This window comes from Salvelinus sp. IW2-2015, linkage group LG13, assembly GCF_002910315.2.
Source record: "Salvelinus sp. IW2-2015 linkage group LG13, ASM291031v2, whole genome shotgun sequence".
NCBI lineage: Eukaryota > Metazoa > Chordata > Actinopteri > Salmoniformes > Salmonidae > Salvelinus > Salvelinus sp. IW2-2015.
In genome coordinates, this window is record NC_036853.1 from 43,419,677 (window position 1) to 43,443,080 (window position 23,404).

The 23,404-nt window shown below is 41.4% G+C and overlaps 1 protein-coding gene and 1 long non-coding RNA gene across 3 annotated transcripts in view; both read left to right on the top strand.

The window, feature by feature from the left end:
* gucy1b1 (guanylate cyclase 1 soluble subunit beta 1) overlaps positions 1-23,404 on the top strand; it is a 43,540-nt gene extending 20,136 nt beyond the window's left edge. The window contains exons 10-13 of one of the 2 annotated variants that reach the window (XM_023998361.3): positions 2,719-2,956; positions 14,721-14,861; positions 21,438-21,592; positions 21,834-23,404. In XM_023998361.3, coding sequence (XP_023854129.1) covers positions 2,719-2,956; positions 14,721-14,861; positions 21,438-21,592; positions 21,834-21,966 — 667 coding nt within the window. In that variant the 3' untranslated portion in view covers positions 21,967-23,404. Of the gene's footprint in view, positions 1-2,718; positions 2,957-11,622; positions 11,820-14,720; positions 14,862-21,437; positions 21,593-21,833 lie in introns of those variants that run through there. The other variant, XR_011480801.1, reaches the window with a different exon arrangement.
* On the top strand, positions 2,964-8,798 carry LOC139028552 (uncharacterized). Its single transcript, XR_011480802.1, has 2 exons — positions 2,964-3,615; positions 4,461-8,798. It is a non-coding gene; the product is annotated as an uncharacterized lncRNA (long non-coding RNA).

The following is a 23,404-nucleotide window of genomic DNA, read 5'->3' on the forward strand; positions in this document are numbered from 1 at the left end:
CTAAAGCCATGACATCATTTTCTGGAATTTTCCAAGCTGTTTGAAGGCACAGTCAACTTAGCGTATGTACACTTCTGACCCACTGGGATTGTGATACAGTGAATTATAAGTGAAATAATCAGTCTGTAAACAATTGTTGGAAAGATTACTTGTGTCATTGTAATGGTTTTCTTCCTGGGATGAAGGAGAGGACCAAAACGCAGCGCGGCTAGTGTTCAACGTAATTTAATAAAGAATATGTGAACACTACAAACAACAAAACAATAAATGTGAAAACCGAAAACAGTCCTATCTGGTGCAGAACACAAAGACAGAAGACAACCACCCACAGTCCCCAACACAAAACAAGCCACCTATATATGATTCTCAATCAGGGACAACGATTGACAGCTGCCTCTGATTGAGAACCATATTAGGCTGAACACAGAAACAGACAAACTAGACACACAACATAGAATGCCCACCCAGCTCACGTCCTGACCAACACTAAAACAAGCAACACACATAAGAACTATGGTCAGGACGTGACAGTCATGCACAAAGTAGATGTCCTAACCGACTTGCCAAAGCTACAGTTTGTTTTAACAAGAAATTTGTGGAGTGGTTGAAAAACTAGTTTTAATGACACCAACCTAATGCAACAATGCCATATTTAACCTAATCAACAGTGTGCGTATGTAAACTTCCGACTTCAACTGTACATATGAAATGGGTGAAACAGTATGTAAACATTATTCAAGTGACCAGTGTTCCATGTCTATGAACATAGGGCAGCAGCCTCTAAGGGGCAGGGTTGAGTAACCTGGTGGTAGCCGGCTAGTGACAGCGTCGAAGTTCAGGGCAGGGTATTGGGTGGAGGCCGGCTAATGATGGCTATTTAACAGTCTGATGGCCTTGAGATAGAAGCTGTTTTTCAGTCTTCGGTCCCAGTACCCTGATGCACCTGTACTGACCTCACCTTCTGTATAATAGCAGGGTGAACTGGCCGTGGCTCGGTTGGCTGAGGTCCTTGATGATCTTCTTGGCCTTCTTGTGACACCGTTTGCTGTAGATGTTCTGGAGGGTAGGCATCGTGCCTCGGGTAATGCGTTGGGCAGACCTCACTATCCTCTGGAGATGCCTGCGGTTGCGGACGGTGCAGTTGCCAAACCAGGCAGTGATACAGCCCGACAGGATGCTCTCAAGGTGCATCTGTAAAAGTTTGTGAGGGTCTTAGGGGCCAAGCCAAATTTCTTCAGCTTCCTGAGTTTGAAGAGGCTCTGTTGCGCCTTCTTCACCGCACTCTATGTGGGTGGACCATTTCAGATGGTCAGTGATGTGAATGCCGAGGAACTTTAATCTTTTCACCTTCTCCGCTGAGGCCCTGTCTACGTGGATGGGGACGTGCTCCTTCTGCTGTCTCCTGAAGTCCACAATCAGCTCCTTTATTTTGTTGACGTTGAAGGAGAGGTTATTTTCCTGGCACCGCTCCGCCAGGGCCCTCACCTCCTCCCTGTAGGGTGTCTTGTTGTTGTTGGTAATCAGGCCTACCACTGTTGTGTCATCTACAAACTTGATGATTGAGTTGGAGGCGTGCGTGGCCACTCAGTCTTGGGTGAACAGGGAGTACAGGAGGGGGCTGAGCACACACCATTGTGGGGCCCCTATGTTGAGGATCAGCGTAGTGGAGGTGTTGTTGCCTACCTTCACCACCTGGGAGCAGTACGTCAGGAAGTCCAGGACCCAGTAGCACAGGGCAGGGTTCAGACCCAGGGCCCCTAGCTTAATGATGAGCTTGGAGGGTACTATGGCATTGAAGGCTGAGCTGTAGTCAATGAACAGCATTCTTATATAGGTATTCCTCTTGTCCAGATGGGATAGTGCAGTGTGCAGCTTGATGGCGATTGCATCATCCTTGGATTTATTGGGGCGGTATGCAAATTTCAGTGGGTCTAGGGTGTCGGGTAGGGTGGAGGTGACATGATCCTTAACTAGGCTCTCAAAGCACTTCATGATTACAGAAGGGAGTTCTACAGGGTGATAGTAATTTAGTTCAGTTACCTTTGCTTTCTTGGGTACAGGAACAATGGTGGACATATTGAAGCAAGTGGGGACAGCAGACTGGGACAGGGAGAGATTGAATATGTCAGTAAACACTACAGCCAGCTGGTCTGTCCATGTTGACTCCAATGCTTCCCATAGTTGTGTCAAGTTGGCTGGATGTCCTTGGGTGGTGGACCATTCTTGATACACAGAGGAAACTGTTGAGCGTGAACAACCCAGTAGCGTTACTGTTCTTGACACAAACCGGTGCGCCTACCATACCCCGTTCAAAGGCCCTCTTTTGTCTTTCCCATTCTGAATGTCACAAATACAGGAATCCTTCTTTAACCTGTATCCTCCCCTTCATCTACACTGATTGAAGTGGATTTAACAGGTGACATCAATAAGGGATCATAGCTTTCACCTGTTCAGTCTATGTCATGGAAATGCAGGTGCTCATAATGTTTTGTACACTCAGTGTATATGCCATTTAGCAGACACTTTTATCCAAGCGACTTACAGTCGTGTATACATTTACCTATGGGAGCCCCCTGGAATCGAACCCACATTCCTGGCATTGCAAGCAGCATGCTCTACCAACTGAGCCATACAGGACCACAATCAGTATTACGGGGGATTTTTTGGGGGGAATAAAAACAATAATCTACGAGATGTTTTCTTTTCACTTTTCTTTAGATTGCTCTACTCAGTCCTGCCACCATCGGTGGCCAATGAGTTGCGCCACAAGCGTCCAGTTCCTGCCAAACGCTACGACAATGTGACCATCCTCTTCAGCGGCATTGTGGGATTCAATACCTTTTGCAGCAAACACGCATCAGCCGAGGGTGCCATCAAGATAGTCAACCTGCTCAACGATGTCTACACCCGATTTGACATCCTGACCGACTCGAGAAAGAACCCCTACGTGTACAAGGTTTGAAGGGATATTTTCTTATTTTTCTCTTTTATTTACAGATAAAATTGTAACATTGACACATTGAATGTGCAACAGTCAGATGCATTGCACCATTATCACACCTTATACCATGGCATTGTTTGTTGAATACTCCTTTCTGATTGGCTTGAAGGGCATTTTAGAGCATTATTTCCCTATAACGCACAATATATTTGCACGGTAGAATTCAATAGCTATAGTTGAATTCGATTTTCATAATAGCAAGCTAGGACTGATGGTTTGGTTAGCTAAACTAGCAACTATGTTTGGTTACCCTGGCAACTAGTGTAGCTATATGGTAGGGTGACCAGACGTCCCCGTTTTCTGGGAACAGTCCCCGTTTTTAGTGGCCTGTCCCCGGCTGGAGCTGTCCACGGAAATGTTTAACTGCGTCAAATAATATTTTACGTGGCAAGAAAGACCGGGCAGCAGTCTACCGGTTGACGTCTCAATCGCGTTGTGCTTGTTTTGTCCAGCAGAGGGGGCTGCTAGCTATATCAGCTTCATTCACTCTTCTTCTTCTTCTAACTACTTGCTCGCGCTAGTTTTAGAGAAAACTGCTGTGGAAAAAACTGGGCCAGAAGCTAGCAAGTGTCAAGTGAATCCATAACATCACCACAAACGTCTTTTCAAGCCAGGTAAGTTACACTCGTTTGAGATACTAGCTAATGATGTTATGTCACAACTTAATATATAGATAAATGCTCTGCTTTATAAGGTTTTAAATAGCATTAGCTATGTCGACTAAGTTATCTAGCTAGGGTAGCCAGCTACTGTCATGGTAGCTAGGTTATAAAACATTCACATGTAAACATGCAGTGGACGGGCTATTTTGAAAATATGATTATATTAAATGAATGCAGAATTATAAGAATATTTATTTGTAGATTACAATTTTAATGGTTTGGCATTATAAGTAGTGTGAAAAAATATTTTGAAATTTTCATGGGTAACATTTGCATAATATTTTCTGTTAGAGAGTGGAGAGGAGGAAGACTGGATAGGAAGAAGAGTGAAAGAGATAGAGGAAAGATAAAGATATGATTACAGAGCCTGCCAATTTATTATTCCAAACAATGTTTTTGAGATAAAATACAAAAATGAGGCAAGCAATGGGAATCTGTTAACCAAAGTATTTGATCTAAAGGTGTACTATTTATTATTAAAGATTGGAGAAGAATAAGGAAAAATTAAGGGAGTAAAAAGAGTGAAGCGAGGAGAGTGTGGAAGAGTGAGGTGGAAAGGTAAAGAGAAGGAAAGGAAGAAAGATCAGGAAGACGATTGGAGGAGAAGAAAAAGTTGAGAGTAAGAAGAGTGACACAAGGAGAGTGAAGAAGAGCAGACAGAGGAGGTACAATGGCTCTTTCCAAGAAACGGAAATGCCATTTTAATGACAACATGATGAGAGAATTTCCATTTATACGCTCAGGTCAAGACGATAGAATGGTTGCACCCTTTGTAATTCCTCTTTTTCAATTGGCAGCGGAGGAAGAACGGCAGTGGTAGAACATCAACAGACAAAAAAGCATAAAGCCTCTCTGATTGCCCGTGTTGGTATGCCCTCTGTCACCACATTCTTCAAGAAGGTATAGCCTTCCCAAGAAGAATATGATTTAGCTGTGCAGGAGGGTGTCTTTGCATACCATACTATGCGACACAATCATAGTTACAGATCTATCGACTGCACAGCACAACTTACACGAAAGTTTTATGAGCCGAAGTTTACATGTGCTAGGACAAAATGTGACGCCACAGTGATTAACGTGTTAGCACCATGGGCAACTACTTTGGTAACACAGGACCTAGACCAGATTGAATTTGTGTTCCCTCGCCTTTGATGCGTCCAATCATGGACATGCAAAGCTGCTGCCAATAGTAGTCAGATATTGTAAGATATATAGTGGCAACACATCTGTGGAAACAAAACTGCTTGATTTTGTTGAATTGAAAGGAGAAACAGCAGAGGAGATTGCAGCTGAGGTCCTGGTGGTCATCCAAAAATGTAACCTGCAAAACAAAGTCGTGGCATTCTCTGCCGACAACACAAATACCAACTTTGGAGGACTGAATAGGCTGAGGAGGGTCTATGTTCATACCAAAGTTAAAAATGCTCTGCAGCGGGAGGTGATTGGCTTAGGTTGTCCTGCCCACATCATTCATAACACGGCCAGAACAGCTTTGGATATTAATCCCCTTGATGTTGAGTACCTGCTCACAAAGATATTTTCATATTTTCACCGTCAGAGTAGAAAGACTGAAGAGCTTTTGTGAGTTTGTTGGCCAGGAGTACCATAACATTTTAGGACACAGCAATGTTTGCTGGCTGTCCATGCTCCCTGCTCTAGAAAGAGTGCTGAAAAGGTATGTGCCATTGAAATCCTTTTTTCTTTCTGAAGACAAATGCCCTGTTGTCCTGCGAACAATGTTCGAAGATCCACTGACTGAATTTTGGCTGGACTTTGGCCATGGAAACTTGACCGTATTCAGTGACACGATCAAGATGCTTGAAGGCCAGGACCGCTGTGCTGTGGAGTCAGCTGCAATTCTGAGAAACATTGAGGCAAAATTGACTGCAAGACGTGATGACAACTTCATTCCAGTTTTGGTCAGAGGACTCCTGAGAGAGCTAGAGGGAAATGGTGCAATGTCTAAATAGAGCTTTCTCAAAACATCCCAATCATTCTTCACTACGGCTGTGAACTACTTGCAGGCATTGGGAAAGCACACAGATAATCTAAAAGATTTACATTGTCTCCGTTTAAAAAGGCAACCTCAGCGTAAAGAGATCCAGAAGGTAGCAGCCATACTGCAGGAAAAATGCCCCAATGTGACCATCAATGAGGATGCATTGTTTGACGAGGTTACTGGCCTGCAAGAGTTCCTAAAGGGGGGATCGCTTGAAGAATGGAAAACATCGGAGACACCGATTAGTCAGAGATGGAGCACGGTGGTTACCCACTTCAAAGAGAACGACATCCCACACACTAACCTGGCTAGATTAGCGTCTGTTGTCATGTGCTTACCTGGAATTAATGCACCAGTCGAGTGTTCTCCCAAATGAATGATATATGGACAGCAGCAAGAAATAGGTTCACTGTTCCTACCATCAAGGCCATGCTTATTGTGAAGACAAACTTCAACCTCCCCTGCCAGGAGTTCATGGAGAAGCTGGCCAAAGACAGAGCAATCCTGAAGAAGATACATTATTCTGAGAAATATACAGATTAGGTTGGTATAAGTGGTAACTACATAATATAATCTCATCGTCATGTTATTTACTATGTTAAGTATTTCACATATACAATAATATTATTGTCTGTTTTTTCAATTTTGCTCATGTTCTCTTCTGTTCTTATTCTACCCAGGCTACCAGGACCACTGAATGGCTGTTCAGATCGGACAGTTCTGTCTTGTCTGTCGTGTTTCTGTAATATAGTGGTTTTCTCTGTATCACAGTGTGCCTGTTAGAGATGAAACCGGAATTGTCCCCCTTTTTTATTTCATAGATAATAACATTGGATATTTTAATGATATATTGATCGCCGAACTGGAAATGTCCCCGGTTTTAATTTCAGAAATCTGGTCACCTTACTATATGGTATACTTGCTAGCTACTTCAGTGGATGTTGAACACATTTCTACCGCCAACTGAACACATTTCTAGTGGCAAATGTGTTAAATCATAGACATAATCAACTCGGGGCTCTATGCATTCTCTGGATAATATTGCAACTCCGTGGAAGGTCAGTTCCATGTTGTTCATTATTTTCCATAGAACGCATAGCCCCTCGTTGTTTATCCCTTACTTAGCTTAGGCTAATTTTGTCACTAGGTGCTTGACCTTTCGCTACCCTCACAGAAATGAATTGGACAACACACTACTGAAAGCCAACAGGTATAAGACATTATGAGGGCTTATAACATGCTTATGTAAAACATTTATAAAGCATTATACCAATTGGCTTTATGTAAACATATCGTCTGATATGTACCGCACATCAAAATCTCGTAACCCTCTAGTCTAAGCCCTGTCTAAGCCGGGGGGGGGGGGGGGGGTGGGTGAAACATTGCATTTTGCATTACTTCTATTAGCCAATAGAAACACTTTGAATAACAGATTCACTACATGGAACAACAGATAGTCCCCCAAAAAAGTAAAAGGAAGTTTGTTCTGAAGTGTCTGTCCTATATTTGAAAGATCAGGAAACAATATAAAATATGTATTGTATTGGATATTGTATTTATCCCCTTATTTTAGACACTCAACTGTCTCCATATACAGTGAGCACTATAATTCATTGGACAGTGACCATTTTTTGGTTATTTTGGTTCTGTACTCTAGCAGTTTGAGTTTGAAAGGATAAAATGAGGGTGAAGTGCAGACTGTCCGCTTTAATTTGAGGGTATTTTCATACATATCGGATGAACCGTTTAGAAATTATAGAAGCTTTTGTACATAGTTCCCCCCATTTTCGGGCATAAAAAACATTGGACAGTAACATAATGTAGAATAAAGTAATCATTGTTAATATTTGGTCGCATATCCTTTGCATGCAATGACTGTTTGAAGTCTGCGATGCATCGACATCACCAGATGCTGGGTATCTTCCCTGGTGATGCTCTGCCAGGCCTGTACTGCAGCCATCTTCAGTTCCTGCTTGTTTCGGGGACTTATTGCCTTCAGTCTCCTCTTCAGCATGTAAAATGCATGTTCAATTGGATTCAGATCCGGTGATTGACTCGGCCAGTCAAGGATTTTCCACATTTTGGCCATCAAAAACCCCTTCGTTGCTCTAGCAGTATGTTTAGGGTCATTGTCTTGTTGCATGATGAAGTGCCGTCCAATGAGTTTGGAGGCATTTAGTTTTATCTGAGCAGATCAAATATTTCTGTAGACTTCAGAATTCATTGTTCTACTTCTGTCTGCAGTCACATCATCGATGAAGACAAGTGAGCCTGTTCCACTGGCAGCCATACAGGCCCAAGCCATAACACCCCCTCCACCATGTTTCACGGATGAGATGGTATGCTTTGGATCATGGGCATGTCTTTTTTTTCTCCACACTTTCCTCTTTCCATCACTCTGGCACATGTTAATCTTTGTCTCTTCTGTCCACAATACTTTTTTCCAGAACTCTTGGGGCTCTTTTAGGTGCTTTTTAGCAAACTGTAATCTCGCCTTTCTGTTCTTCAGGCTTATCAGTGGTTTGCATCTTGTAGTGTACCTTCTGTAGTCCTACTCGTGTAGTCTTCTACGTATGGTAGACTTTGACACATCTACACCTGCATCCAGGAAAGTGTTTTTATCTGTTGGGCTGTCGTCATGGGGGTTTTCTTCACCATAGAGAGTATTCTCCGGTCATACACTACAGTGGTCTTCCTCAGTCTACCGGGTCTTTTGACATAATTGAGTTCACCGGTTGTTTTTTTCTTGTTAATGATTAACCAAACTGTTGACTTGGGCATGCCTAGGGTTTTTGCAATATTCCTGATTGATTGATTTTCATTTCTGAGCCTTATGACTGCCAGCTTCATTTGCATTGACACCGCTGTCTTCCCCATGTTGTCACACCCCAACAACAACCTCCAAAGGAAATAGCAAAGTCTAGAATCAATACTATTCATCAACAGCTCTCATGCATTCACTAACGATACAAATGAATACACCTGCCTAACGACACACATCTGTGAAGCTAATTCAACAAATACTTGTAGTACCTTAAAATGGGGGGACCATGTAGAAAATATGCTGTAATTTCTAAACGGTTCATCCGATATGTATGAAAATACCCTCAAATTAAAGCTGACAGTCTGCACTTCACCCTCATTGTCATTGTATCCTTTCAAACTCAAAGTGCTAGAGTACAGAACCAAAATAACAAAAAAATGGTCACTGTCCAATGAATTATGGTGCTCACTGTATACTTCCATAATTTGTTTCAACGGGTACCGGGGACCTTCAGACGAGTCTTGTATGCGTCCTAGAGAACAACATTGTGTTCGTGAGAGTCTCAGCTTTCATATTAGTGTGTAGCCCAAACCATTCTAATGCTACATATGTTTTCGTGAGAATACAGATTTTTGGGATGTCTCATGGTTTTACAAACACCGTCTAGCTCTTCCACCTTTCACCGCAGATGCAGAATAGTGATATTAGCGGATGCAGTGGATTGAGGCGCAGCCCATGCAAAAAACAGGATTTTGATGGAGATTGTTTTATGTTAATTCAATTTCCATGGCGGCGTGGAAATTGTAGGCTAAGGGTTAAATTACTTTTAGATACTAATCAATGTAATCAATGTACAGTATAAAAGCAAGGCTGTATGAAAAAATAGAATGTTCTATAAACATTTACATTGAAGATATTCTTTCATTATGTAAATCAAGTCCATTTTAAGCTTCAGTTTATGTTGCAGAATGGTTGGTTGAGATTAATCGGAATCTGTGGTATACAGTATTATATCAACTAAACAGGGCAATCTGCAGTTGCTGCATCCATTTTTAGACTTTTATATTAATGGTATATACCCATTGATTCTTGAAGAATTTTACTTACAGATTCCTCAGGAGCTTAGTTCAACTGTCGTACCTCATCAGAATCCAAAATATAAGCTTGTTTTAGCTCCTTTGTTTGTAAACAATGTTAATGTGAAAAAATACTGTATAGCCTTAAAACATGGTTAAAACTATAATGTTGCTATAATGGATAGTCAGTCCTTGTATCCATAGCTCTGTCCATGAGTTTGAGAGTGGTTACATTTCTCCAGCCCCATCCCTCAGCTGTTTACCAAATCAGTGGCGGTGTGTTTTTGTTCGAACTGCAGATTGCTCCTTTAATAGTAGCACCAATTCAACCTTTTTCGAATGTCGTATTGTCACACAAGTGTGATGTACTGTAGAATTGATTCATTTGGATGTTTCTCTATTCAAAAGCCTCACTGGGTAAACTTCACTTTAAAACCCCATTTTGTTTTTGAGCAAAATGTTATAGTCGTCGTCACTGGGCACTTTAGGCTTTCAGACAAGAATGCACTTTAAGAAGTCAAACAAACCTTACTACATCCAAGGGAAGGACTTCAGCACTGGGTCACCAAAATAAGTAATATTTACGCTACCATCCTCAATGACTAGGTGGTCCAAGTTGTTATCTGGCTCCGAAGAGCCTTGAATGTCTATAAGCTGACGTAAGTGTTTAAGTGTTTGTGTCGAGATGTTTCAACTGCAGGGCATTTGACTGAGGTTAAAAGAACTGCCATTATCACGGTCTGCTCCTGAAGGGGTCTGAGTTGGGCTAGATGAGCCCAAAAGGGTAGTGTCTTAAAGAAATACTACTGCAAATCGCACTATCATGACAGTGTTTGCTCTGTACTGTGCTTTATCTTGAAAACTTGACTATTGACATGCACACTTGAGGATTGTATTAACAGTGGACTTACTAAAAGATTACAATAATGAGTGTAGTATTATTTTAAACACCTCACATCCTTTTAACACAAATACCCACTAACATACAGGTAACTGCCAAAATAAGGAAACACCAACATAAAGTGTCTTAATAGGGCGTTGGGCCGCCACTAGTCGCCAGAACAGCTTCAATGCGCTTTGGCATAGATTCTACAAGTGTCTGGACCTCTATTGGAGGGATGCGACACCATTCTTCCATGAGAAATTCCATCATTTGATGGTGGTGGAAAACGCTGTCTCAGGCGCCACTCCAGAATCTCCCATAAGTGTTCAATTGGTTTGAGATATATACAGTGCCTTTAGAAATTATTCACACCCCTTGACTTTTTCCACATTTTGTTGTGTCACAGCCTGAATTTAAAATGGATTCAAGTTAGTTTTTTTTTGTCACTGGCCTATACCCTATAATTTAAAAGTGTAATTTTCTTTTCAAACTTTTTACAAATTAATAACAAATTAAAAGCTGAAATATCTTGAGTCAATAACTATTTTGCTATGGCAAGCCTAAATAAGTTCAGGAGTAAAAATGTTCTTATGTTGCATGGACTCACTCTTTGTGAATAATAGTGTTTAACATGATTTGTGAATAACTGCCTCATCTCTGTACCCCACACATACAATTATTTGTAAGGTCCCTCAGTCGAGCAGTGAATTTCAGACACAGATTCAACCACAAAGACCAGGGAGGTTTTCCAATGCCTCGCAAATAAGGGCACCTATTGGTAGATGGGTAAAAAAAAAACAGACATTGAATATTCCTTTGAGCATGGTGAAGTTATTAATTATACATTGGATGGTGTATTAATACACCCAGTCACTACAAAAATACAGGCATCCTTCTTAACCTCTCCAGGATTTCACCATGAGGCCAATGGTGATTTTAAAATAGTTACAGAGTTTAATGGTTGTGATATGAGAAAACTGAGGATGGATCAACAACGTTGTAGTTACTCCACAATACTAACATAAATGACAGAGTGAAAAGAAGGAAGCCTGTACCGAATAAAAAATATTCCAAAACATGCATCCTGTTTGCAACAAGGCACTTAAGTATTGATCACATGGCGCTGACAGAGATGACGGCCTCGCGACTAGCTCTTAGGAAACTTTGCGGTATTTAGATTTTTATGTATTATTTTTTACCTATTGGCTCAGGAAATGTTTTGTGTCATTACATACAGCCGAGAGGAACTATTGGATATCAGAGTGGCGGTAATTTACCAGAACTACCAGCATTACGACCAGGAATAGGACTTCCCCGAAGCAGATCCTTTGTTCGCTCTCCCCAGGGCAATTGAACTCATTCCAGAGGCCGACCCAGAACATCGCCAGCGGAGGAGAGGCACTTGGAGCGGCCTGCTTGTTTGACTTGGAAGCGGTGGGCGGTGAGCGCGCCTCCTGAGTATATTACTCCCTAATGTTCAGTTTTTGGATAACAAAGTTGATGAGCTCATGGCAAGGATTTCTTTCCAGAGAGACATCAGGGCCTGTAACATAATTTGTTTCACGGAAACATGTCTCTGTCGAAATCGATCTAGCCAGAGGGATTCTCAGTTCATCGTGCAGACTGAAACGGTGACTGAGTTTATCAGGACATGTATAGGAGATGTCAGCATTCGGCGAAACTGAAAGCGCAAACCACTGCTTTTAACCAGGGCAAGGTGACCGGAAACATGACCGAATACAAACAGTGTAGCTATTCCCTCCTCAATCATCAAGCAATCAAACAAGCTAAGCGTCAGTATAGAGACAAAGTAGAGTCGCAATTCAACGGCTCAGACACAAGAGGTATGTGGCAGGGTCTACAGTCAATCACGGATTACAAAAAGAAAACCAGCCCTGTTGCGGACCAGGATGTCTTGCTCCCAGACAGACTAAACAACTTCTTTGCTCGCTTTGAGGACAATACAGTGCCACTGACACGGCCCGCTACCAAAACCTGCGGACTCTCCTTCACTGCAGCCGACGTGAGTAAAAACATATTTAAACGTGTTAACCCCGCAAGGCTGCAGGCCCAGACGGCATCCCCGCCGCATCCTCAGAGCATGCGCAGACCAGCGGCTGGTGTGTTTACGGACATATTAAATCAATCCTATCCCAGTCTGCTGTTCCCACATGCTTCAAGGGCCAGGGCCACCATTGTTCCTGTTCCCAAGAAAGCTAAGGTAACTGAGCTAAACGACTACCGCCCCGTAGCACTTCACTTCCGTCATCATGAAGTGCTTTGAGAGACTAGTCAAGGACCATATCACCTCCACCATATCACCTCCAGACCCTGGGTCTCGACCCTGCCCTGTGCAAACTGGGTACTGGACTTCCTGACGGCCGCCCCCAGGTGGTGAGGGTAGGTAACAACATCTCCACCCCGCTGATCCTCAACACTGGGCCCCCCCACAAGGGTGCGTTCTGCAGCCCTCTCCTGTACTCTTGTTCACCCACGACTGCGTGGCCATGCACGCTCCACCATCAATCATCCAAGTTTGCAGACGACACTACAGTGGTTAGGCTTGATTCCAACAACGACGAGGCGGCCTACAGGGAGGAGGTGCGGGCCCCCGGAGTGCATCGTTGTCAGGAAAATAACATCACACTCACGTCAACAAAACAAAGGAGATATCGTGGACTTCATTGAAACAGGCAGGAGAGCACCCCCTATCCACATCTGACGGGACAGGTAGGAGAGAGGGTTAGAAAGTTTTTAATATCTCGGCGTTAACACATCACGGACAAACTGAATTTGGTCCCCACCCACAGACAGCTTAGGTTGAAGAAGGCGCAAAGCAGCCGCCTCTTCAACCTCTATGGACGGCTGAAGAAATTCCGGCTTGTACAAAACACTCACAAACTTCTACAGATACACAATCGAGAGACATCCTGTCGGGCTGTATCATCGACTGGTACGGCAACTGCTCCGCCCACAACCGTAAAGCTCTCCAGAGGGTAGTGAGTTCTGCACAACGCAATCAACCCGGGCGCAAACTACCTGCCCTCCAGGAACACCTACCACCACCCGAATGTCACAGGAAGGCCAGATAAAGAGAATCAAAGGACAACAACCACCGAGCCACTGCCTGTTCACCCCGCTATCATCCAGAAAGGCGAGTCAGTACAGGTGCATCAAAGCTGCGACAGAGAGACTGAAAAAACAGCTTCTATCTCAAAGGCCATCAGACGTTAAACCAGCCACCACCACTAACATTGAGTGGCTGCTGCCATACATGTAAAAAATATATCACTAGCCACTTTAAAACAATGCCACTTAATATAATTGTTTACATTACCCTACATTACGCATCTCATATGATATAACTGTTACTCTATACCACCTACTGCATCTTGCCATTTTATGTAATACATGTATCACTAGCCACTTAAAACAATGCCACTTAATATAATGTTTACATACCCTACATTACGCATCTCATATGTAGTATACTAGTACTCCTGGATACCATCTACTGCATCTTGCCTATGCCGTTCTGTACCATCACTCATTCATATATCTTTATGTACATATTCTTCATCCCTTTACACTTGTGTGTATAAGGTAGCTGTTGTGAAATTGTTAGGTTAGATTACTCATTGGTTATTACTGCATTGTCGGAACTAAAAGCACAAGCATTTCGCTACACTCGCATTAACATCTGCTAACCATGTGTATGTGACAAATAAAATTTGATTTGATTCACACACACACACACACACACACACACCCTTTAACCCCCTAAGTTCCTTTGAGACCCCTCTTTCAGAGTCATTGAGATCTCTTCTTCTAGGCATGGTAGCCAAAGTAATAGGGAACTAGGCATTTGTATACATGACCCTAAGCATGAGGATATTTTAATTGCTTAATTAAGTCAAGAACCACACCTATGTGGAAGCACCTACTTTCAATATACTCTATCACTCATTTAATCAAGTGGTTTCTTTATTTTGGCAGTTACCTGTATACCCCAATGTATTGGTTAGAGATTTATTTGATGGTTTGTGACCTCAAGTGGCACTTTATAGTTTGATGAACCATTGAAGTCCAAAGATCCTTTTCATCATAAGGATTTACATTAAGGGGAAAAAATATTGTGTGATATTACATTCTGCATAGTAACAGAAATAGCTCTCTCTACCAATAGGTGGAAACAGTGCATGATATAAAAGTTTCAAAAAGAATAGTGTTAAAAATGACAGACTTCACGTCCTTTTCACATATAACCACTTACATCACACAGCATTTTCTGATATAACGTTCTGCCTAGTAACCAAAATGTCTCTCTTTCTATAGGTGGAGACAGTGGGTGATAAGTACATGACGGTCAGTGGGCTGCCAGAACCATGTACCCACCACGCTCAATCTATCTGCCACCTGGCCCTGGACATGATGGAGATTGCTGGACAGGTCAAAGTGGATGAAGATCCAGTACAGGTGAAGATGGGATATGTTTCCTTTTTCCAACATTTTGACCAAAATCAATTGAGAAATGCAGCAAACGTGAAATGCTGGTGCTGGCTGAGCCATATCAGCAGCCTTGTCCAGAAACAACAAAGCGCTAGACAAGGGGTGGGCAATAATTTTGGCTCGAGTGTCACGCCCTGACCTTGGAGAGCCGTTTTATTTCACTATTTGGTTAGGTCAGGGTGTGATTTGGGGTGGGCATTCTATGTTATCTGTTTCTTTGTTTTTTACCGAGTGTGGTTCCCAATCAGAGGCAGCTGTCCATCGTTGTCTCTGATTGGGAATCATACTTAGGCAGTCCTTTTTCCCTCTTTCACTTGTGGGATCTTATTTTTGCATTGGTTGTTATTTTGCCCTGCAGAACGTCACGTTCATATTTTGTTTTGTTGTTGTCGGTGTTCATTAAATAAATAAATAGAATGAACACGTACAACGCTGCGCTTAGATCCACTTCTTCCCATGACGATCGTGACATCGAGGGCCACATGGGGATTTTGAAATTCAACTGAGTGACACATTTTTTTGGGGACCAATTTGTTCACATCTATTGAGGTGTCTGAAAAATTGCATTTTTTTTCAGTATACAGTGCCTTCGGAAAGTATTCAGACCGCTTGACTTTCCCAAATTTTGTTAGGTTACAGCCTTATTCTAAAGTTGATTAAAAACAGGTTTTTAGAATTGTTTGCTAATTTATAAATAAATATATAAAAAATATCACATTTACATAAGTATTCAGACCTTTTGCTCAGTACTTTGTTGAAGCACCTTTGGCAGCGATTACAGCCTCGAGTCTTCTTGGGTATGACGATACAATCTTGGCACACCTGTATTTGAGGAGTTTTTCCCATTCTTCTCTGCAGATCCTCTCAAGCTCTGTCAGGTTGGATGTGGAGTGTCGCTGCACAGCTATTTTCAGGTCTCTCCAGATATGTTAGATCGGGTTCAAGTCCGGGCTCTGGCTGGGCCACTCAAGGACATTCAGACACTTGTCACAAAGCCACTCCTGCATTGTCTTGGCTGTGTGCTTAGGGTTGATGTCCTGTTGGAAGGTGGACCTTCGTCCTAATCTGAGGGCCTGAGCGCTCTGGAGCAGGTTTTCATCAAAGATCTCTCTGTACTTTGCTCTGTTCATCTTTGCCTTGATCCTGACTCCCAGTCCCTGCTGCTGAAAAACATCCCCACAGTATGATGCTGCCACCACCATGCTTCACCTTAGGGATGGTGCCAGGTTTCCTCCAGACGTGATGCTTGACATTTAGGCCAAAGAGTTTCATCAGACCAGATAATCTTGTTTCTCATGTTCTGAGAGTCTTTAGGTGCCTTTTGTCAAACTCCAAGCGGGCTGTCATGTGCCTTTTACTGAGGAGTGGCTTCCGTCTGGCCACTCTACCATAACGGGCTGATTTGTGGATTGCTGCAGAGATGGTTGTCCTTCTGGAAGTTTCTCCCATCTCCACAGAGGAACTCTGGAGCTCTGTCAGAGTGACCATTGGGTTCTTGGTCACCTCCCTGATCAAGGCCCTTCTCCCCCGATTGCTCAGTTTGGCCGGGCGGCCAGCTCTAGGAAAAGTCTTAGTGGTTCCAAACTTCTTCCATTTAAGAATGATGGAGGCCACTGTGTTCTTGGGGACATTCAATGCTGCAGACATTTTTTGGTACCCTTCCCCAGATCTGTGCCTTGACACAATCCTGTCTCGGAGCTCTACAGACAATTCCTTCAACCTCATGGCTTGGTTTTTGCTCTGTCATGCACTGTCAACTGTGGGACCCAATGTAGACAGGTGTGTGCCTTTCCAAATAATGTCCAATAAATTGAATTTACCACAAGTGGACTCAAAGGAAAACGTTTGTAAAAATGTGTAAAAACCTGTTTTTGCTTTGTCCTGTATTGTGTGTAGATTGCTGAGGATTTTTTTATTTAATCCATTTTAGATTAAGGGCGTAACAAAATGTGGAAAAAGTCAAGGGGTCTGAATAATTTCCGAAAGCACTGTATGTTAGAATTTTAATAATTCTACTTGGGAAGGCAGATCAAGTACTTTTTCTTTTTTACCAAGAGCAAACAACACTTTGCATGTGAACACTCTGAATCCTAAATTATGTCACTTTATTTTGAGCCTACTTCGCAGTGGGCTTTGACCGGGGCACCCAGCTCCCGCCTGGGAGGCAACCTGGTTTTCAAAACAATCACTATTCTCCTGGTGCAATCCCCGCCCACCCGGGTCAGCTTAATCGAATCCTCTCATTGTAACATTGCTGTAGCCCTCAGTTACAGGAATAGGCGTATAGGTGGTTGAGAGAGCACGTGAGGGCCACATCCCAATTCTCTTATGGTGTGCACTTGCCAATTCCTCATCTTGGGAGTATGCAAGTGCACACTTCGGGTCGAAAGGAGGAGAATCGGGACACAACTCAGCAACATGACAGCAACAAGTCCAACTCATTTGAGTACTGCCTGTGAGAAGAAAGGGTGCTCCACACACAGTCTGTTCACAGTGTGTGACACAATGTGTCTTTGGGTGGCACAATCACTGCCAAGTAATGACTTGTAATGACTTGCAAACATACAGTACGCAGTATCTACATCTGTTTGCAACCTCTGCCTCCTATCTATCCAAGTAGTAGTACCTAATATGGGATACTTACTTGTACATATCCTAGATTACCCCTTGTTCCACGTTGTTCATCTGTTCCATTACATTACACATAAGAGTAATTGGACGAGGGCGTCTTCTGTACGGGGGAGTTTTGTTAAGATGCTCGGTCTGAACATTAACATGGATCACTTGCGGTACGGTTTTGGAAGCATAAGGACCTCATCTTTCATATCAGCGAGAGATAATAAGAGAAAAAACTAAAGGTTAAATTGATACACACCTTGCTAGGGCTAGTGTTCCCACACGGCCACATCTCCATGTTACAGCGCGTGTTTACGGAAGACGGAAGACAGAGGGACCACCTGTGCTAATTAGCTATCTAGCATGCTCTGAGCACCTGTGTGTAATGGAAGAAGGCCACCAGAAACGTGTTGTCACTGAAAAATACTGTTGACTGTACCTGTGATAAAGCCGGGATAAATCAGTGTACAGTAACTGTACATTTTTCATTTGAGAAATTATTTTGATGTGATATGAAAGTAAAGGGCTGTGTTTCCGTATCGTATCGTATCGTATCGCAATTGATAATCAATTTGTTCAGATGGAGTATTTGGCTGTTTTGGCTGCCAGAGCCAGTATACAGTACTTCTGAAAATAACATACAGTGATCTGCTAAAGTATTGGGACAGTGACAATTATTTGTTTTAATTGGCTCTGTACTCCAGCGCTTTGGATTTAAAATGATACAACGACTATGAGGTTAAAGTGCAGACTGTCAGATTTAATGTGAGGGTAATTTCATCCATAATGGGTGAACCGTTTAGAAATTACTGCACTTTTTGTACATATTGCCTCCATTTTAGGGGACCAAAGTATTGGGATAAATTCACTTATGTGTATTAAAATAGTTACACGTTTTCTTTTTGTTCTCATATTCCTAGCACGCAATGATTACATCAAGCTTGTGACTCTACAAACTTGTTGGATGCATTTGCTGTTTGTTTTGGTTGTGTTTCAGATTGTTTTGTGCTCAATAGAAATTAATGGTAAATAATGTAGTGTCATTTTGGAGTCACTTTTATTGTAAATAAGAATAGAATAGGTTTCTAAACACTTTGCATTAATATGGATGCTACCATAACTACGGATAGTCCTGGATGAATCGTGAATAATGATGAGTGAGAAAGTTACAGATGCACAAATATTATACCCCCAAAACATGTTAACCTCTTACCATTACAATAACAGGGGAGGTTAGCATTTTTGGGGTGGTATGATATTTGTGCTGTACAACAAAAATATATTTAAAATGGTATTAAATATCATCTTATCTTATAAATACATTTTCATCATGTAATTCTCAACATATTCATAACAACAGCAAAATACAATGTTTCCCTTTGTTTGCACTCTGTTTTGAACATTTCTTGTCGCTATGACTACGACAGGCTATCTTGACTGGCACTAAATTTAGCTGACATTAGCTTCTATGCTAATGGTCTTTTATACATTAACTAAACTAATATTATAAAAAATAACAATTATATCATTACACTCCGCTTAACTTGGTGTTTCATATCCTATGCTTTATAACTCACTCACCGTGATGATAACGTTAATAATTTGTTTATCTGCTGCTTTTCTCTTCAGTTTTCAGTTCAACTCATTCAACTGACTCACTGACTAGGCAGGCTAGCGCGAGAGTGTGTGAAACAACCACTAGAGCAGGCCCGAAACAAGCCACAGTTGTCAGGGCTATAGTTGTAATGTGGAGAAGTGCAAGTTTGTAGATGTATATCTATGTTTGGTTTTGTTAGTCCTATTAATAAGAAAGTGAGATAAGTAAATAGTAAGGATATGATGCAAGATACTTGATATCACAAATTATAAACCCAGGGAATATAATCATATTTCATTCACGAAATATGTATCATATTACATTAAACAAATTATAAGAATATTGCGATATACAGTACTGACTCTTATTTAATCATCTCTTTTTTATTGTCCCGTCTCAGAAATGAGTGAATGATTTGTTTTCGTCGCTTTACCCCCTAGTATTTTTTAGCATCAAGTATTTATAAACTCTTTTTTTTTAAAGCCACTGTCCACATAAGACATTGTAAGAGCTGTAACTTGGATGTTAAACAGCAGACTTTTTGTTTAACTGACAGATTGAGTTTGTTATTGTATCAGTGACTCTTGGAGACTTGGCATTGGAAAATCACATCTGGCTAACAAAACATTGTTTATCAGACACATGGCATGGGGTGGAGAGGATCCCAGTTTGGCAGTAGAAACAACCTTCAATCATTTCGCTGCCCCCGGTTAAAAATAGGTCCCCGTTGCACTTTATCCTAAACATTTAGTGTTCAGCTTGTTCAGTTCTGTTCTCACTGTTCGAGCACTGAAGGTCCTGAACCCGTAAGAGACACAAATAGAGGGTCTGCTACATTCAATGGAATGTTTATGGATTTGTTATTTCATTTAGTCTAAATATTTCATTTCATTTTACGTGCCCTTTCTTTCACCTTACACATAGTTTTAAATGACAAATACCATCATTACATTATGTAGGCATATGTAAACAAATTACCTGTATTTACGCTAGTGTAACAGTTCCAATCATGGCACCAGGTATTGAAGGTATGTCTACTATAAACAGGAAATTTAGAGTCCAAAAATGACTGCATATTGCAAAACACTGCTCGCCCGTAGCAATTTACCCAAAAACAAACAGTTATAACAGTCTTCATCTATCATGTTCTCTCTTTTTATGTGCTCATCTAGCTAGGCACACAGAGCCAGTGCCACATTTAAACAGTGTAAAGACTTCTTATTTGTCAAATGAAATGGATCCTCATGCAATAAGGGGTGGAAGGGGCTGGCACAGTCATATAAATATACTAACATACTCGGATCATGGCAATTTGACTGCTACACACAATTCCTAGTTCTATTGGCACAGTCCCATCACGGCCGGATTACCTAATGGGCACACAGGGTTGGGGGCCCCCTAGATAGTATTTGAAAACGTAGGTTGTGAGCCCCCAGGAGGACGGGGCACTGCAGACAGAATACGTCGGTTGTGAATCGACGGTTGTGAATCGCCTGGAGGTTGCCCCCCCCCCCCCAGATAGCATATGACCTCATCAGTTGAGGGCCCCCTGGAGGTCGGACAAACGCAGCCCTGAGTCCCATAGAGCTGTAAAGAACTGTAGAGATCATGAGAAACCTTGACCTTGTAACACCTCCAAACTAATGTTCCAAAAACCTGTTCGCAGTTGTTTCAACCGTGCTCACATTTAGACACATTGCAGAGATGTTAAAAACAACAACACTGCAGCAGATACATTGTTAAACATTCCATGACCAACGACTAGTTATCTTGTCTCTGGTGTTTATCCATGTCTTTGTGGAACACAAATCATCAACCCTGTCTATTGTTTAACGTTGGCTTAACATTTGGTTACAAAGATGTAAACGTCATGGTGGGTGTTATGTACACAGTACATTTACTATAGACAGTCGGTTCCAAAATGGTTAGCTATATGGAAGTTACGATGGTAGGAATGTTGTGTGAATTATCTGATATATACTGGGTTATTACATGGCAGGTGATCAGACACTGAAAAGTCCAAACAGCTTGATGAAGTCAATAGATTCATGCATACTGTTCAGCATGTGCCAATATTGTGGGAATCCAGGGCTTAAATAAAAGTGTTTTTTAAACAGAGTGTAATCCTGCTCTACCTTTAGTATGTTTCATGCTTTATTAGACAGACATAAAACAAGTGCTGGGACACAGGCAGGTAGGGTTGAAAATGGGGATCAAACCCCGGTCTCCATTGGGGAGGCATGTACATATGCTGTCCAGGAGTGTTACTTACTCGAACGTGACTCTGTATGGGAAACCCAGTTTTCTTGACAATCCTCTTCTCTCCCTAGATAACCATTGGGATCCACACAGGAGAGGTGGTAACTGGGGTCATAGGTCAAAGGATGCCCCGCTACTGCCTGTTTGGAAATACTGTCAACCTCACCAGCCGCACAGAAACCACAGGAGAGAAGGGAAAAATCAACATTTCAGAATATACTTACAGGTAAGGATAAATATGCTGTTATTTAGATGAATGAGACATTGCTGTGAAGTGCTGATCCATTCTTTGTAAGATCGTGCATGGCATGGTATATTACTGTTGCTGACCATGTCCTTCAACCCTTCTGTATGTGTGTGTCTTGGGGGTTGGGCTAAAGGGAAAAAAACACCTTCTTTTGAAGCAGCCTTTGGAAACAACATATTGTTGAATTCTGTGAAAATGTGGGAAATACCTTTGATTTCAGATGTTTGCAGTCGGCAGAGAATGCTGACCCCCAGTTTCATTTGGAGTACCGAGGACCCATCACCATGAAAGGCAAGAAGGAGCCCATGAATGTGTACTTTCTGTCGCGCAAAAGTACTGAAAGCGATGTTTGATCACAAAAGTATTTCCCTTTCCCCAACTGGAAAAATGCATAAAAGTGTAATTTTTGGGTTCTAATTTGGTTTTACGGGTTGAAGAGATGTCAGATAACCAAATTAGAACCAAGAGAAGATGTCCTTTTCTGTCCACTAAAAAGAGAAGTTAAAAAACGTTTTACAATCAGCATAAAATTTAACCATAACTCATGCCTGACCAGTTTTGCTCACTGGGTCACTTGTCAGTTTCAAGAACCTGCTGTATCTGAAGACAATTTTACCGTCTAGAAATATACCTTGTTCTCTCCTTCACCAACAGTTATTCTTATTGTTAGTATGTATGTTTGTTACAAGTGACAAAGGTAGATTATAGGATTAAGTTAGTATGATATGACGCAGATGAAGAACCTTTTTTTATGGATATACTGTAGGTACTGGCACGTACTGTAATACAATGTCATGTATTTTTTTTCTCTATCCATTCCAGCATTTAAAGTAGTATTTTACCCTCAAGGTATTCTGTATTCTATGTATTTATTCACTAATGTTGTATCTGTGCACTGATTTTCTTTGTTATTTTTCTTTGTGGTATAATATACATGTATAGGCCAAAATGTATAGGCCAAATCATAATCTCAACTGTGAATTCCATATTCTGTAGGACATACTGAACTTTTGGTATAATGTATTAAACACATTAAATATTTCACTTAACTGTCCAAATTAATTTTAACACCAATAAGCAGTGTTGTGTAGTATTGAACTACATGTAGTTCAACTAGTAAATTAACTAAATTATGCAGTAGCTTGTTGGTAGTTGAACTACATTAAAATCTAGGTAGTGTTGTCATTAGTTAATTACTTTCTTTGCCATGTAGTGGTGTAGCTAACTACTGGAACTAAACACTACTCTTTTTGCAAAAAGAAAAGAAAAAATGGGTGAGGTAGGCAATCATTTCCTTTCTTTTTCGACCTCAGACCTGCCTAATTCTCACTTGAAACATCGTTTTTGTGTTTAGCAGGCTAAATTACATATTCTGTTAACATATGACCCCAACTTGATGTATTCTTGCAATTTGTAGACAATGACATTTCAGATTTACATATCATAATTTTCACGATTTGGATGTAGAGAACTACTTTTTCAAAGTGACTTTAGTTAAGTAAACTATATTTTTCTTAAGGGTAGATTTAGTCTAGCTTAACTTCTTCCAGTGTGAAGTAATTGGTAGCTTGATAAATTATATTGTCAGAGTAGCTTCCCTAACACTGCCAATATGTTGTTCTGTAAGTGTGACATTTATTTTAAACTGCGTTCAACCCAAAAAACTTGTTCATGTGCAAGTGCCTCACAACGTGGCATGCTATTGTGTAGGAGAAGTCTATTGTTTTTACATCAATTAATTCACTGTTTGTTTCATTGATGATTTTTGTTGAATAAAAAGAGGCTACCAGA